Source organism: Calliphora vicina, chromosome 5 (assembly GCF_958450345.1).
Source record: "Calliphora vicina chromosome 5, idCalVici1.1, whole genome shotgun sequence".
Classification (NCBI taxonomy): Eukaryota; Metazoa; Arthropoda; class Insecta; order Diptera; family Calliphoridae; genus Calliphora; species Calliphora vicina.
Window position 1 is genome coordinate 16,243,147 of NC_088784.1, and position 12,722 is coordinate 16,255,868.

At 28.1% G+C, this 12,722-nt stretch overlaps 1 protein-coding gene across 1 annotated transcript in view; it reads left to right on the forward strand.

Annotated features, from left to right (window-relative positions):
* Pkc53E (Protein C kinase 53E) overlaps positions 1-10,097 on the forward strand; it is a 172,823-nt gene extending 162,726 nt beyond the window's left edge. The window contains 11 exon segments of the mRNA XM_065512370.1: positions 1,036-1,164; positions 1,869-2,025; positions 6,045-6,162; positions 6,230-6,340; positions 6,409-6,534; positions 6,599-6,864; positions 6,932-7,133; positions 7,203-7,303; positions 7,305-7,380; positions 7,449-7,589; positions 9,508-10,097. Coding sequence (XP_065368442.1) covers positions 1,036-1,164; positions 1,869-2,025; positions 6,045-6,162; positions 6,230-6,340; positions 6,409-6,534; positions 6,599-6,864; positions 6,932-7,133; positions 7,203-7,303; positions 7,305-7,380; positions 7,449-7,589; positions 9,508-9,660 — 1,580 coding nt within the window. The 3' untranslated portion in view covers positions 9,661-10,097.
* The last annotated feature ends 2,625 nt before the right edge of the window (positions 10,098-12,722 follow it).

Consider the following 12,722-nt stretch of genomic DNA (forward strand, 5'->3'; position numbering starts at 1 on the left):
AGTTCTGTTCTAGTTCTGTTCTAGTTCTGTTCTAGTTCTGTTCTAGTTCTGTTCTAGTTCTGTTCTAGTTCTGTTCTAGTTCTGTTCTAGTTCTGTTCTAGTTCTGTTCTAGTTCTGTTCTAGTTCTGTTCTAGTTCTGTTCTAGTTCTGTTCTAGTTCTGTTCTAGTTCTGTTCTAGTTCTGTTCTAGTTCTGTTCTAGTTCTGTTCTAGTTCTCTTTCTACACATTAATTTAAAATTCCCTTAATATTGCCTACTTTAGGGGTCATTATAAAATCAAAAAAGTAATAAAAACTAAAACAAATATTTGTATGGCCAACTGTATTTTTAATTAAGCAGTTTTCGCTTTATTATTATTAAACAAAATATATAAACTTTATTAAGGTCAGCATGCAAAATAAAAATCAGTGCAAAAACTTTAATAAACAAATAAAACTGCTGCATAGTCTTTGGCGTACAATACAAAAACGTAATTATTAAAATTAAACAAAATGGAAAAAATGGCTAATTAGATAGAAAAAAAAGCTGAACTGAATTTTATAAAAAAATTCCAAAAGATCTTAATATTAAATTAAAGGTAAGTTTAATGAATTTTATGTTAAATTTCTAATTGAATGGAAGGTAAGTAAAAAATGTTTTAGAAAGGATATGGAAGAATGAATGAAAATCTAAGAAAGTTTCTATGTATGTATGTTATCAGCTTCTGAGTGAGTGTGTTTGTGTTGTGTATATATGTATGTGTGTGTTTAAGTCCTGTAATGTCCATCCCACAGATAAAATACACTTTCTTTTAATACCAAAAACCTACTTTAACTACTTACTACTTTCAATCCACCAAACCAACCAACTAAACTGTGTATAAAAGCTAAAACCTCTCTCTAACAATTAAAATTCCTCCACAACAAACAATATCAAATTAAACTAAATGCATATTTTTCTTTTATATTTATTTTTGTTTTTGTTTTTTTTTTAATTTTTAAACATTTTCTGCATTGAAACACCACAACAACGAAAAACAAAATGTTTAACTAAATAGCATGTGACATGAACGTACATGCACGTTGCAAAGAGAACGTGCCCAGCTTATGCGGATGTGATCACACTGAACGACGTGGACGCATTCTATTGGAATTAGTTGTTAAGGAAAATACTCTAACCGTACAGAGTAAGTAGAACTGAACTGAACTCAACTGAAAATTTTTAGCACAAATGGTTAATTTAATAAGACATTAAAAAAAATGAAATGAAAGTTATCTAAGCTGTGAAGCTTAGGAAGTTAACACTCATTAAATCTAATGAAGTCCCTGTGAGGAGATGTAATCACTTATGCTGGATAAATGAAAAGTAATGTTTTTAGTAGGGATGGTCATAGTTTTAGTTATAGCAATAGTTTAGTGAAGCTATTTAATTTCATAGATAAATTTCTAAAACAAAGCATACTTTTTGGCTAATATAATTTTCAAATTTAAGGCCTACATCAGGGAGTCTATTTATAACCCAAAAGTATGCTAAACTTTCTTGCCAATATTAAACAAATTCTAAATTTCAATCATATATTTTCTTTAATTTATACAGATTTTATTTCCCTTAAAAAACATTACATTACTTCTCCACAAACTCTCTACAAAACCATACAAATCCCACTCCAGAGACTAAAACAAAAACACAAATTGAAAGTTTTATTGTTAAACACAGAAATGCTATTGTTGCAAAAGCTTTGGCAAAAAAACAACAACAACTTTTGCAATAATCTAAATCTCAACAGAGATTATATTTTTTTATTTAACACCAGCATTTTACAATAAATAAGTTTAAAATTTCCTTTATTATTTTGTGTTTTTTTTCTTATTTCTTATTCTGTATTAACAGTCAAAGAAGGTCGTAATCTCATTCCAATGGATCCAAATGGCTTAAGTGATCCATATGTTAAAGTTAAATTAATACCCGATGAGCATGAAAAAGGCAAAAAGAAGACACGCACCATTAAGGCATCATTGAATCCAATATGGAATGAAACAATCATATAGTAAGTAAAATATGTATTTAAAAGTAGATATTTAAAAATGCAATTGAATTTTGCCGATTTAAAACAATTGAGTCAAAGCTTAAGGTCGAGCTTTGAATTTAAATTAAATATGTAAGCTTTTAGAAAGATGTTCAAGTATTTGTTTAAAAAGCTTTATTTATGAAAGTAGATAAACTGAAATATTTCTTGTAAAAATCTGTTTATAATATGAAAGCTTTTATTAGCAATGATTCAGTCACAAAGTAGATACATAGAAAAGATACGCTATTACAAAAAAAGTTTACAAAGCTTCAGTTTTTTTGAAAATTAATGTATCAAAAAATGTTTCAAGATTTTTTTTACTTTTTAGAAAAATAAAACACCATTTTTAAAATTTTAATCGTTCCAACAAATTTATAAAGCTTTTTTTCACTTTTCACTATAATGGAACTTCAATTTATTCAAATGTTTTATAGACACATTTTCTATTGAATTACAAAAATAGTTTTAAGAAAGCTTATAAATGTTTTAGAAATTTAAATAAAACAAGTAAGAGTGCTATATTCGGCTGTGCCGAATCTTATATACCCTTCACCAAATTATACTTAAAAATTTTAAATATTTCTAGGTAAACAAAATTTAATTTTTTTCAAGTTGTTTTTTTTAATTTTTTGGAAAAATTTTTTTTTTGGTTTTTATTTTTTTTTTAAATTTAAAATTTTTTTTCTGTTTTTTTAATTTTTTTTTTGTGAAAAAAAAATTCGGGTTAAAATTTTTCTTTCCGATTTTGACCCATTGTAGGTCCAACTTACTATGGTGTTATATACGTCGTTGCAAATGTCTTTGAAATATCTATCATTAGATATCCATATTGTCTATATTAATGTCTTAGTAATCCAGATATATGTAGGTCAAAAATAAGTCAAAAATCGAGGTTGTCTTGGTTTTTTCCTCATATCTCAGCCATTTGTGGACCGATTTTGCTGATTTTAAATAGCAAACTTTTCGAAAGCATGTCTGACAGAATTATTAAAGATTTGGATCCCGAAAATATCTGGAGTCTTCAGAAAATTGATTTCAACAGACGCTATCTATAAGGATCCAGAATATATATACTTTATAGGGACGGAAATGAAAAATGTAGAAATTACAAACGGAATGACAAAGTTATATATACCCTTCTCACGAAGGTGAAGGGTATAATAAAGGAGGTTTTCTTAAAATTGTTAGATTTTTAAAATTTTTGTAAAAAGCTTTCAAAGTTCTAAAATTATAGTTTTTCTTGAAAGCTTTTTAAACCATTTAGAAATTTTGTTTTGATATTAGACATAAACAAGTTTTTATTTAAAATTTCGTAATAATTCTTTTTTAAAGAAAAGCTTTCATAAAGCATTTACCATAAAACCTTAAGAAGCGTTTGTTAAAAATATTGTTAGCTTTTAGTTAAAAGTTGTTAAACCTTTTATTTGAACATTTCTACAAGCCTTTTTACATTTCGTAACAATTATTTTTAAATAAAAGCTTTAAAGGTTTTAGTTAGAAGTTGTTAAACTTTTTATTTGAAATTTTGATAAAGTTTTTATATTAAAATTTTATAAAGATTTAAGTAAAGTAAGCTTTTGTTTAAAAAATGTTTTACGTTTATGCTTAAATGTCTTATAAAGCTTTAATTTAAAAACTTTATAAATATTTCAAAAGCTTTCACTTAAAAAATTTAAAAAGCTTTTGTTTAAAATCTTCAAAATCTTCCGTTTAAAATATTTCTTTTTAAAATAATTAAGCTTTTTAAAAATAATTAGCTTAAATACTTTTATAAAGCTTCTGTTTAATGTGTTTCTTAAAAGTTTTAGACAACAACTTTGAAAAAGCTTTTACTTAAAAACTTTACAAAGCCTTAAATTAGAAATTGAAAAAAACTTTTGCCTAAAAACATATTTATTTAAATATTTCAAATAAGCTTCTAGAAAGTTTTTACTTTAAAATCAGCTTTAGCTCTTTTATAAAAAAGAGTTTTTACTTAAAACTATTTATATTAAAACCTTTATAAAGCTTTTCCTTAAAAATATTTTCTACAAAGCCTTTGCTAAAAGTTACATAAGTTTCTACTTAAATGCTTTATAAAGCTTTTATTTAAGAAATTTATAAAGCTTTCACTTCAAATCTTTAGAAAGCTTCTGTTTAAAGTCTTCTAAAAAACTTTTTAAAAAGAAGTAGCTTAAAAGCTTATGTTTAAAATATATCTTAAAAGCTTTAAATTGCTAAATTTTAAAAAGCTTCTACTTAAAAACATTACGAAGCTTTTACTTAAAGTTTTTTAAAAATGTTTGCTTAAAATATTTAAAAGCTTTTACTTAAAATCTTTCAGTTGCATTTTTAAAAGCTTTTGCTTAAATATTCAAAATACAATTAGAAATTCAAAACATTAATAAAGCTTTTACATAAAAAGCTGTTCTATAAAGCTTTTACGTAAAATACTTCAAATAGCTCTTTCTTAAAAACTTTTGCTTAAATATTTTAAATACATTTTACAATAAAACTTCTATAAAGCTTTTTTTTTAAAATCTGCCTTAGAAAGCTTAAAAGCTTTCACATATAAAATTTTTATTTTTAATTTTTTTTTCTTAAAACTTTATAAAGCATTTTTTTAAAAAAAAACTTTTAAAAGCTTTTGCTTAAATATTTTAAATATGTTTAGCAGCAAAATTTTAAAAAAGCTTTTACATAAAAAGCTGTTCTATAAAGCTTTGTCTTAAAAACTTTTAAAAGCTTTTGCTTAAAATCTTTAAAAAGATTCTGCTTAAATATTCTAAATACATTTAGCAGTAAAACTTTTACATGAAAAGCTGTTCTATAAAGCTTTTACGTAAAACCTTTGAATAGCTCTTAAAGCTTTTACGTAAAACCTTTGAATAGCTCTTTATTAAAAACTTTTCAAAAGCTTTTGCTTAAATATTTTAAATACATTTTGCAATAAGGCGTTTACATAAAAAGCTGTTCCATAAAGCTTTACATAACTCTCTTGTAAAAACTTCAAAAAGCTTTTACTTAAAACTTAAAAAAAACGTCTATATTAAAACCCTTATAAAGCTTTTCCTTAAAAATCTTCTATAAGACATTTAAACATACATGATATAAAGATTTTACTTCAAAATCTGTCCCATAATGTTTTTATATTGAAACTTTTTATGTTATAAAGAGTTTTACTTAAATACTTTAATTCATTGTATGACAATTTTGTAAAGCTTTTACTTTAAACTTTTCATCATCATTTGCTTAAAAATTTAACACATTGACTGCCACGTCGGACACATATGTGTGACACTGCACTATGCGGTTTACGCCACGTCGGACACATATGTCCGACACGACTTTTATTCTCTCTAGCCATATCAGACAATAGTGCTGGATATTAAGAATTTTTTCGATGTTGTCTGGAAGTTCCTCATCAAAACTGTAATCTTCACATTCTTCATCACTTTCTGAACTTGTACTGAGTATTTTTTCTAACTCAGTATCCCATAAAAAATTCTTTTTCGCCATTTCGTAAGACCCTCTTATTTATAAAAAAAAATCTGTTTCTAAGCAGTAAATATTACTGACAGTAGCCTAAATCTCAATATTGACGTTTTCAAAGAGATTACGCAAAGAAAATGCTGTGGCCCCCAGCATCTTATTTGCTGAAAGTGCCTTGGCAGTCAATGTGTTAAAGAAGCTTCTACTGCAGAATTTAAAAACTGTAAAAAGTTTAATTATAATGCTTTTTGGTAGATTTTTCCATTTATGTAATATTTTAGGAAATCTTTCGAATTACTTATATATAAAATTGACAAAGTGATAGCTTTTAATGAATCTTATAACTAAAGCTAAAAAAAAATCAAAAAATCTTCAAAGCTTTTAGATATTTAAAAATATTGTTTATAATATATGGATATAACCTTAAAGCTTTTATTTTTCAATAAATTATTAGGACCAAAGCTTTAAGTTGTTCATATTAAAAGTTGTAAGTTTACTATATTAAGCTTTCTGTAACTTTTTTTTAGTGAACTTAAAGCTGAGGACAAAGATCGTCGTGTTTTAATAGAAGTATGGGACTGGGATCGTACTTCACGCAATGATTTCATGGGTGCTTTATCATTTGGCATATCGGAAATAATCAAGGTATTTATCTATGAACTTGTTACCAATATCTAAAATCAATATTACTAAAATCTTATATTTTTTGTAGAATCCCGCCAATGGCTGGTTCAAATTGCTGACCCAAGAGGAGGGTGAATACTACAATGTGCCATGTGCTGATGCTACACAAGATTTACTCAAACTTAAATCGCAAATGAGAGTAAGTTTCATACAATCTCAGTGAAATTAAACAAAAAGCTTTATTAATATGTTTTTTTTTTTTTAAAGAAATCTTCCCAAAGAAAACCCATGGTTATGCGATCGGAAACAAATCAAAATGCCACCAAAACTGATATGATAAGAGCTTCTGATTTTAATTTTATAAAAGTTTTAGGCAAAGGCTCATTTGGCAAGGTAATAAAACTATTTTTTACAAAAAGCTTTTAGAACTAATAATATTAAATTCATTTAAAATAAGGTGTTGCTGGCTGAACGCAAAGGCACCGAGGAATTGTATGCCATTAAAATTCTAAAAAAAGATGTCATCATCCAGGACGATGATGTCGAATGTACCATGATTGAAAAGCGGGTGCTGGCATTGGGTGAAAAGCCTCCGTTTTTGGTACAATTACATTCCTGCTTCCAAACCTTGGATCGTTTATTTTTCGTTATGGAATATGTTAATGGCGGTGATCTAATGTTTCAAATACAACAGTTTGGCAAATTCAAAGAGCCGGTGGCTGTGTAAGTTTGGTTTTAAGAAATATTCCTAAAACGAGATTTACAAAATAAATCCTATTTAAATTTTTAGATTTTATGCTGCCGAAATAGCAGCTGGTTTGTTTTTCTTGCACACCAAGGGCATTTTGTACAGAGATTTGAAATTGGACAATGTTTTATTGGATTCGGATGGTCATGTGAAGATTGCCGATTTTGGCATGTGTAAAGAGAATATTTTAGGTGATAAGACAACAAAAACATTTTGTGGCACACCGGACTATATAGCACCAGAGGTAAAATTCCTTTTTTTCCTATTTAAAAATTGAGTTTTTCATGATTTTTTTTTTCTTCTTAAAATTTAGATTATTTTATATCAACCTTATGGCAAATCAGTAGATTGGTGGGCTTATGGTGTTTTACTGTATGAAATGTTGGTGGGCCAGCCACCCTTCGATGGTGAGGATGTTTGCCGCCATTACTGATCATAATGTTTCCTATCCCAAGAGTTTAAGTAAAGAGGCCAAAGAAGCTTGTAAAGGCGTAAGTTTATTTTTTATTTGTTTTTTTAAATTCAGGAATTTTTTGTAAATTTTGTATGTTTTTTATAGTTTTTAACTAAACAACCGAACAAACGTTTGGGCTGTGGTTCATCTGGTGAGGAAGATGTGCGTTTGCATCCCTTCTTTAGACGCATAGACTGGGAGAAGATAGAAAATCGAGAAGTTCAGCCACCGTTTAAACCAAAAATTGTAAGTTTGCAAGTATCCAGAAAAGAGACTTTTCAATAGTGTCTGTATAAGACACATTTCTATTGAAAAATGTCTGTTTGAGAACAGAACAGAACTAGAACTAGAACTAGAACAGAACTAGAACAGAACTAGAACAGAACTAGAACAGAACTAGAACAGAACTAGAACAGAACTAGAACAGAACTAGAACAGAACTAGAACAGAACTAGAACAGAACTAGAACAGAACTAGAACAGAACTAGAACAGAACTAGAACAGAACTAGAACAGAACTAGAACAGAACTAGAACAGAACTAGAACAGAACTAGAACAGAACTAGAACAGAACTAGAACAGAACTAGAACAGAACTAGAACAGAACTAGAACAGAACTAGAACAGAACTAGAACAGAACTAGAACAGAACTAGAACAGAACTAGAACAGAACTAGAACAGAACTAGAACAGAACTAGAACAGAACTAGAACAGAACTAGAACAGAACTAGAACAGAACTAGAACAGAACTAGAACAGAACTAGAACAGAACTAGAACAGAACTAGAACAGAACTAGAACAGAACTAGAACAGAACTAGAACAGAACTAGAACAGAACTAGAACAGAACTAGAACAGAGCTAGAACAGAACTAGAACAGAACTAGAACAGAACTAGAACAGAACTAGAACAGAACTAGAACAGAACTAGAACAGAACTAGAACAGAACTAGAACAGAACTAGAACAGAACTAGAACAGAACTAGAACAGAACTAGAACAGAACTAGAACAGAACTAGAACAGAACTAGAACAGAACTAGAACAGAACTAGAACAGAACTAGAACAGAACTAGAACAGAACTAGAACATAACTAGAACAGAACTAGAACAGAACTAGAACAGAACTAGAACAGAACTAGAACAGAACTAGAACAGAACTAGAACAGAACTAGAACAGAACTAGAACAGAACTAGAACAGAACTAGAACATAACTAGAACAGAACTAGAACAGAACTAGAACAGAACTAGAACAGAACTAGAACAGAACTAGAACAGAACTAGAACAGAACTAGAACAGAACTAGAACAGAACTAGAACAGAACTAGAACAGAACTAGAACAGAACTAGAACAGAACTAGAACAGAACTAGAACAGAACTAGAACAGAACTAGAACAGAACTAGAACATAACTAGAACAGAACTAGAACAGAACTAGAACAGAACTAGAACAGAACTAGAACAGAACTAGAACAGAACTAGAACAGAACTAGAACAGAACTAGAACAGAACTAGAACAGAACTAGAACAGAACTAGAACAGAACTAGAACAGAACTAGAACAGAACTAGAACAGAACTAGAACAGAACTAGAACAGAACTAGAACAGAACTAGAACAGAACTAGAACAGAACTAGAACAGAACTAGAACAGAACTAGAACAGAACTAGAACAGAACTAGAACAGAACTAGAACAGAACTAGAACAGAACTAGAACAGAACTAGAACAGAACTAGAACAGAACTAGAACAGAACTAGAACAGAACTAGAACAGAACTAGAACAGAACTAGAACAGAACTAGAACAGAACTAGAACAGAACTAGAACAGAACTAGAACAGAACTAGAACAGAACTAGAACAGAACTAGAACAGAACTAGAACAGAACTAGAACAGAACTAGAACAGAACTAGAACAGAACTAGAACAGAACTAGAACAGAACTAGAACAGAACTAGAACAGAACTAGAACAGAACTAGAACAGAACTAGAACAGAACTAGAACAGAACTAGAACAGAACTAGAACAGAACTAGAACAGAACTAGAACAGAACTAGAACAGAACTAGAATAGAACAGAACTATAGAAAAATATCTGTATAACACACGTTTCTATAGAGATCTGTCTTATATTATATTTATTAATTAGCCTTTATTTTGTTTTCTTTCCAGAAACACCGCAAAGATGTCTCCAATTTCGATAAACAATTCACTTCGGAAAAAACCGATCTAACACCCACTGACAAAGTATTCATGATGAATTTAGATCAATCCGAATTTGTTGGTTTCTCCTACATGAATCCCGATTATGTGGTTCCACTATAAGCCTGTAACCAGTAGAATCTAAAACAAACGGCAAAAGCTCTAGGTACAAACAAAAAAACTACTTGTGTGAATAACAGCAAAACCTTTAGTCTGATTAAGTCAAGTCCAATGGGTGAAATTTTGTAAAAAGCAGCTGGCAACAACAATAACAAAAATTTAAGGATATTGAAAGTTTGTTTGCAGTAAAAAGAAGCAAACACAACATTGGTCTCTCTCCCAAAATTATCAAAAAAAAAAAACAAAAAAAGAATCTAAAGAAATTGATTGATATTGTTTATTATATTTTTAAGTATAAATATGTATTTGTATTATTTTAAAAACAAAAAAAAAGAACTTTATTCGAAATAAAAAGACAAAGCAATATTATTTAAGTTTTAAGTTATATTTAGTAAAAAATATATTATTAAAAACAAAACATACAAACAAACAATAAATTTGCAATTAAAAGATATTTTGTTATAAATGGTTTTGGTTTTATTATTTTGAGTTAAACATTTTTTTTTTTTTGGTTTGAAAGTTACTGAATTTTGTTCTCTGGTCGTTTGTTTTAATGTTATCAAGTTATTCTGTAAAGCTTTAAAAAAAAGCTTTTTCTCTTTTAATGATTATAAAAAGTTCTTTCTTCTTAAGCTTTGTGCTTAATTCTTACCTAGTCCATATTTTGTTTCATATTGATAAAAAACGTTAAATATATTTAAGCTTTTTCTAAATTTTTTAAGTTTAAAAAGCTTTATTAAGCTTTTACTTTTTTTATTTTAGTTGTAAAAGCTTTAAAACATATTTTTAAAGATCTATCTTATCACTTTAAAACTTTAATTAAAATTTTTTAAAGGTTTGACTTTATTTTTATTTCTTTAAATTTAAAGCTTTTCTTCTTAAACATTTTATTTGAAAGCTTATGTACTCGCATTGATAGCTTAATAAAATATTTATAAATCTTTAATATTATAATGGTTTATATAGCTCTATGAGATAACTTAAAAGCTTTAGCGATTGTTTTAACATTAAAAGCTTTTAAGTTATTAATAGTTGTGTGAGATATTTTCAGTTTTCTTTTTAAATTTTATTAAAAACTTTTCCATTAATATCATTTAGTATAATAGAGTTTCTTAGAACTCTATGTAATAACTTAAAAGCTTTTTTAGTTGTTACAACTCTGAAAGCTTTTAAGTTATTAAAAGTTTTGTAAAATCTTTTAATTTCTTACATTTAAGTATTATTTTTTTAAAAGCTTTCGAGCTTTTCCGTAAAATCTTTGAATTTTTTATGATTTTATTTCAATATTTCAATGTTTGGAAAAGCTTTTGCTAAATTTTAACCACATATCGTAAAATTAAAGCAATATAAAAATTTCCCTACAATGAAATTAAATTTAGTTGTGTTTAAACTATTTTATAAACATAAATTCCCTAATTAAAATTTTTTTTTAAATTAAGTTTAAATTAAAACAGTTTTTTATACTTATAAACCAATAGATTGTAAGCTTTCTTAACATAGCATAATCATCATGATATAACTTGTATTTATTACATTCTCTCACACCACAACAACTTCATTTCAACATTTTCATCTAAAAAGCTTTAGCCTATATTTAGGCTGTTACATACATATATAAAACCTTTAAAATCATGGCCTAATCTAAGGCTTTATTTCATTTCAAATCACTTAAACATTTAACATTCATAGTTATCATTTCCTAAACTAAATACTGTAGCAACAAATTTCATTGAAAAATAAATAATAAAAAAAACTTTGTAAAAATTCAGTAAAACTTTATTACTTTACAAAACCAAAGCAATATGCGCTACATCGTATAGAATAAAATAAAAGAAACTAACTAATAAGAACATTAGCAACAATTTAAATTCAAAAATAAAAATCCATTAGAACTGCTATATAGAACAGAATCAAATACATATCTTTAACATCACTCTAAAACAAACAAAGGAAATTTATCAAACAAAAATATTCCCAAATAAATAACTTCTCTTCCTTCTCAAAATTGTAGAAAACTGTCAATGAAACTTAGAAATTTGTTTCTTACCACAAAAACACTAAGATAAAAACCTTTCAACTTCAAAATATATGAAATATGGAAAATAATGGATTCTAAAAGTTAGGAAATAAATTTAAAGTCGAAATATAATTGTCTAGAACTTAATCCCGTAGCGTAAAGTTATGAGATTATATTTAAGGAAAGCTTTACCTTTTCTAAGAAAAAGCTCTATCGAGTCTCGTCTCTAAGTTGCCCTATGATTTCAAATTAATCTTTTGTGATTAAAAGAAAGAGCTTTTGGTTATAATTCAGTTCTATTTCTGTTCTATTTCTGTTCTAGTTCTGTTCTAGTTCTGTTCTAGTTCTGTTCTAGTTCTGTTCTAGTTCTGTTCTAGTTCTGTTCTAGTTCTGTTCTAGTTCTGTTCTAGTTCTGTTCTAGTTCTGTTCTAGTTCTGTTCTAGTTCTGTTCTAGTTCTGTTCTAGTTCTGTTCTAGTTCTGTTCTAGTTCTGTTCTAGTTCTGTTCTAGTTCTGTTCTAGTTCTGTTCTAGTTCTGTTCTAGTTCTGTTCTAGTTCTGTTCTAGTTCTGTTCTAGTTCTGTTCTAGTTCTGTTCTAGTTCTGTTCTAGTTCTGTTCTAGTTCTGTTCTAGTTCTGTTCTAGTTCTGTTCTAGTTCTGTTCTAGTTCTGTTCTAGTTCTGTTCTAGTTCTGTTCTAGTTCTGTTCTAGTTCTGTTCTAGTTCTGTTCTAGTTCTGTTCTAGTTCTGTTCTAGTTCTGTTCTAGTTCTGTTCTAGTTCTGTTCTAGTTCTGTTCTAGTTCTGTTCTAGTTCTGTTCTAGTTCTGTTCTAGTTCTGTTCTAGTTCTGTTCTAGTTCTGTTCTAGTTCTGTTCTAGTTCTGTTCTAGTTCTGTTCTAGTTCTGTTCTAGTTCTGTTCTAGTTCTGTTCTAGTTCTGTTCTAGTTCTGTTCTAGTTCTGTTCTAGTTCTGTTCTAGTTCTGTTCTAGTTCTGTTCTAGTTCTGTTCTAGTTCTGTTCTAGTTCTGTTCTAGTTCTGTTCTAGTTCTGTTCTAG